This window comes from Rhinoderma darwinii, chromosome 5 (assembly GCF_050947455.1).
Source record: "Rhinoderma darwinii isolate aRhiDar2 chromosome 5, aRhiDar2.hap1, whole genome shotgun sequence".
NCBI lineage: Eukaryota > Metazoa > Chordata > Amphibia > Anura > Rhinodermatidae > Rhinoderma > Rhinoderma darwinii.
The window spans coordinates 160,608,754-160,611,253 of record NC_134691.1 but is presented as its reverse complement, the minus strand read 5'-3'; the positions used below and the strand labels follow the sequence as shown (position 1 = coordinate 160,611,253).

Below are 2,500 nucleotides of genomic sequence, written 5' to 3'. Positions count from 1 at the left end.
AGTTACTAATAACGATTACAAGTCCCAATAACGTCAGAAGAATAATTCTGCTAATGCAGGGGCTCTACTATTGACTTCATCACCCCACAAATGAAGTCGGTAAACTTGGCCTGTAACGACAACACACCCAAAAAAAATAACTAACTTTATATTTACTACACTCTAATTGAAATTTGATCGATTCTCAAATTATGAGCATAAGAAAAAAAATATAGGCATAAGAAAAAAAATATAGTATTCGCAAAACACCAAAGGAAATCACAGCTATATTTTCATCTCACATTTCAGTTGTTGCTGATATCTCCCCCAAAATGAAAAATATTGTAGGACCACGGAAGAAAATCCTTTATGTATTTTATATATAGCTAATAGAAAAGTCGATAAACCTATTATAGATGAGCAGTTATAGATTGTACATTTTCGGCACTATATCTCTGGATTCACATATATTATTTTTAACACAGTTTTTTCTTGCCAGAAGTGGATCGAAAAGGGAGAAGTATCAGTCTTTATCTTATACTTCTTCTTCCTTTTGGATCCACACATGGCTTTTGCTAAAGAAATAAAGAACGGAATACAAATTTCCATGTGTAAATCCAGCCCATAGGTGTCTTGGACGCCCTCTGACAAAAAAGTAGTCACCAGAGATGTGTCATATATGTATACAAAGCTGAGCATGTCCCTAGTGTGTAGAAGACAATGACAGGATGAGTGTTTCTTTTTACATAGAGACACACTGATTTTATATATATATATATATATATATATATATATATATATATATATATATATATATATATATATATATATATATATATATATATATATGTGTGTGTGTATAGATACATATGTAAGTATATATATATATATAGCAGTTGCCTTGATGGCAGCACAGGGTATTGTCAAATGTATGTGGCCGCGGACCAGTCACTAAATAATTTTCATTATACTATTCAGTGCGTTATAATTCTGCAGTGATGGAGTGAAGATAACTTTCCTGTATGATGATGGAAGTGAAAACGTAGATTTACTGCGCATGTAACCTGTAATAGTGAGTCCTCAATCCAGTATTATATAGATAACCTCCCATAGGGGATATCTCCACAGATAAACAGGTTCTCCCGGCTCCCCTATGATGATTGGCAGCTCAACGAAAAAATGTTCAGAGACTTTTTTTTTTGTTGCAGTTGTTACTTGTTGAAATTCCCATAAAATTGGACAAGAGGCCACTCTCATGTGGGTTAAGTCAGGCTCAAATCCTCTCCCGTGTGGTCCAGCCTAGACAGTCTTTGTTTAGTTAACCTCTGCCACCCGCATTTATAAGGTCTATGTGCACATTTCCCTGTACAAATCCACCATGTTCTTCTCTTGACATCCCCTCTTTGTATTTTCATAGCCAGCTGTATATCTATCTAATCTATCTATCTATCTATCTATCTATCTATCTATCTATCTATCTATCTATCTATCTATCTATCTATCTATCTATCTATCTATCTATCTATCTATCTATCTATCTATCTATCTATCTATCTATCTATTATACACATGTGTATATATATATATATATATATATATATATATATATATATATATATATATATATATATATATATATATATAGTGGAATAGACAGATATATAGATAGATAATGTTTACAGGGTGCATAGAGACAATTTTCTACAGATAGTTATTATGTCCTGTATATAGCGTCCTGACTACATGTCAGTGCTGGTGAATGTGTGTAACGTGTGGTCCCAGGAGCCCCATTTGCCTGATTTATACATGACCTGTAAACACAGTCATTCACCCATCAGCAGCTCTTTTCACTTGTGTCTCCATTTACTCATTTAGTGAATACTCTGTCCTTTTAGATTGGATTTACTGGTGATTTAACTGTTAATTGAATTAGGGAGAAAGTTAATGGAACACCCACCAAAGTACAGTACAGACACTGTCGCAGATGTCTTACAGAAGAATATTTCAATACAGTCTGATGCTTCTACCTATGTCATGCAGTATTTTTTAGCACAGCAACATTAGAAAATAACATTACATTTTGCTTATGCAAATGGATTCTGCTGATATTTTTTGGGACAAAATTGTACAATGTATATACAAGGAAAAGAGATATAATAATAATAATAATAATAATAATAATAATAATAATAATAATAATAACAACAATAGTAGAAGTGGCATTTACCTGAGAGGTCCTCCCGTGTGTTTTGATGGAGGTATGTTTGTTCCAAGGTATAGGATGGCATGCCTGAGTGTATCCCTGCTGATGCCGCATTACTAGGTGGCATGGCTTGCTGCTTCAAGTAGGGTGAGGCCCCTGATGATGTCCAGTGAGCTGTAGAAGTGGTGTAAGGAGAATGGCATTCCATGGCACTGGCCATAGCTGGAGAAGAAGGGACAGGACTGCTGCTGCTGTCAGGTCCATAGTCCCCACTAGAGGACACAGGGCAGCTCGCCATATAGGTAGAACCAGGATTAG

The 2,500-nt window shown here is 34.9% G+C and overlaps 1 protein-coding gene across 1 annotated transcript in view; it reads right to left on the bottom strand.

Annotated features, from left to right (window-relative positions):
* Positions 1-2,500, bottom strand: part of FOXF2 (forkhead box F2) — an 8,180-nt gene that overhangs the window by 4,615 nt on the left and 1,065 nt on the right. The window contains exon 1 of the mRNA XM_075828472.1: positions 2,207-2,500. This exon is cut by the window's right edge and continues 1,065 nt beyond it. Within this exon, the coding sequence (XP_075684587.1) occupies positions 2,207-2,500 (294 nt within the window). The remainder of the gene's footprint in view (positions 1-2,206) is intronic.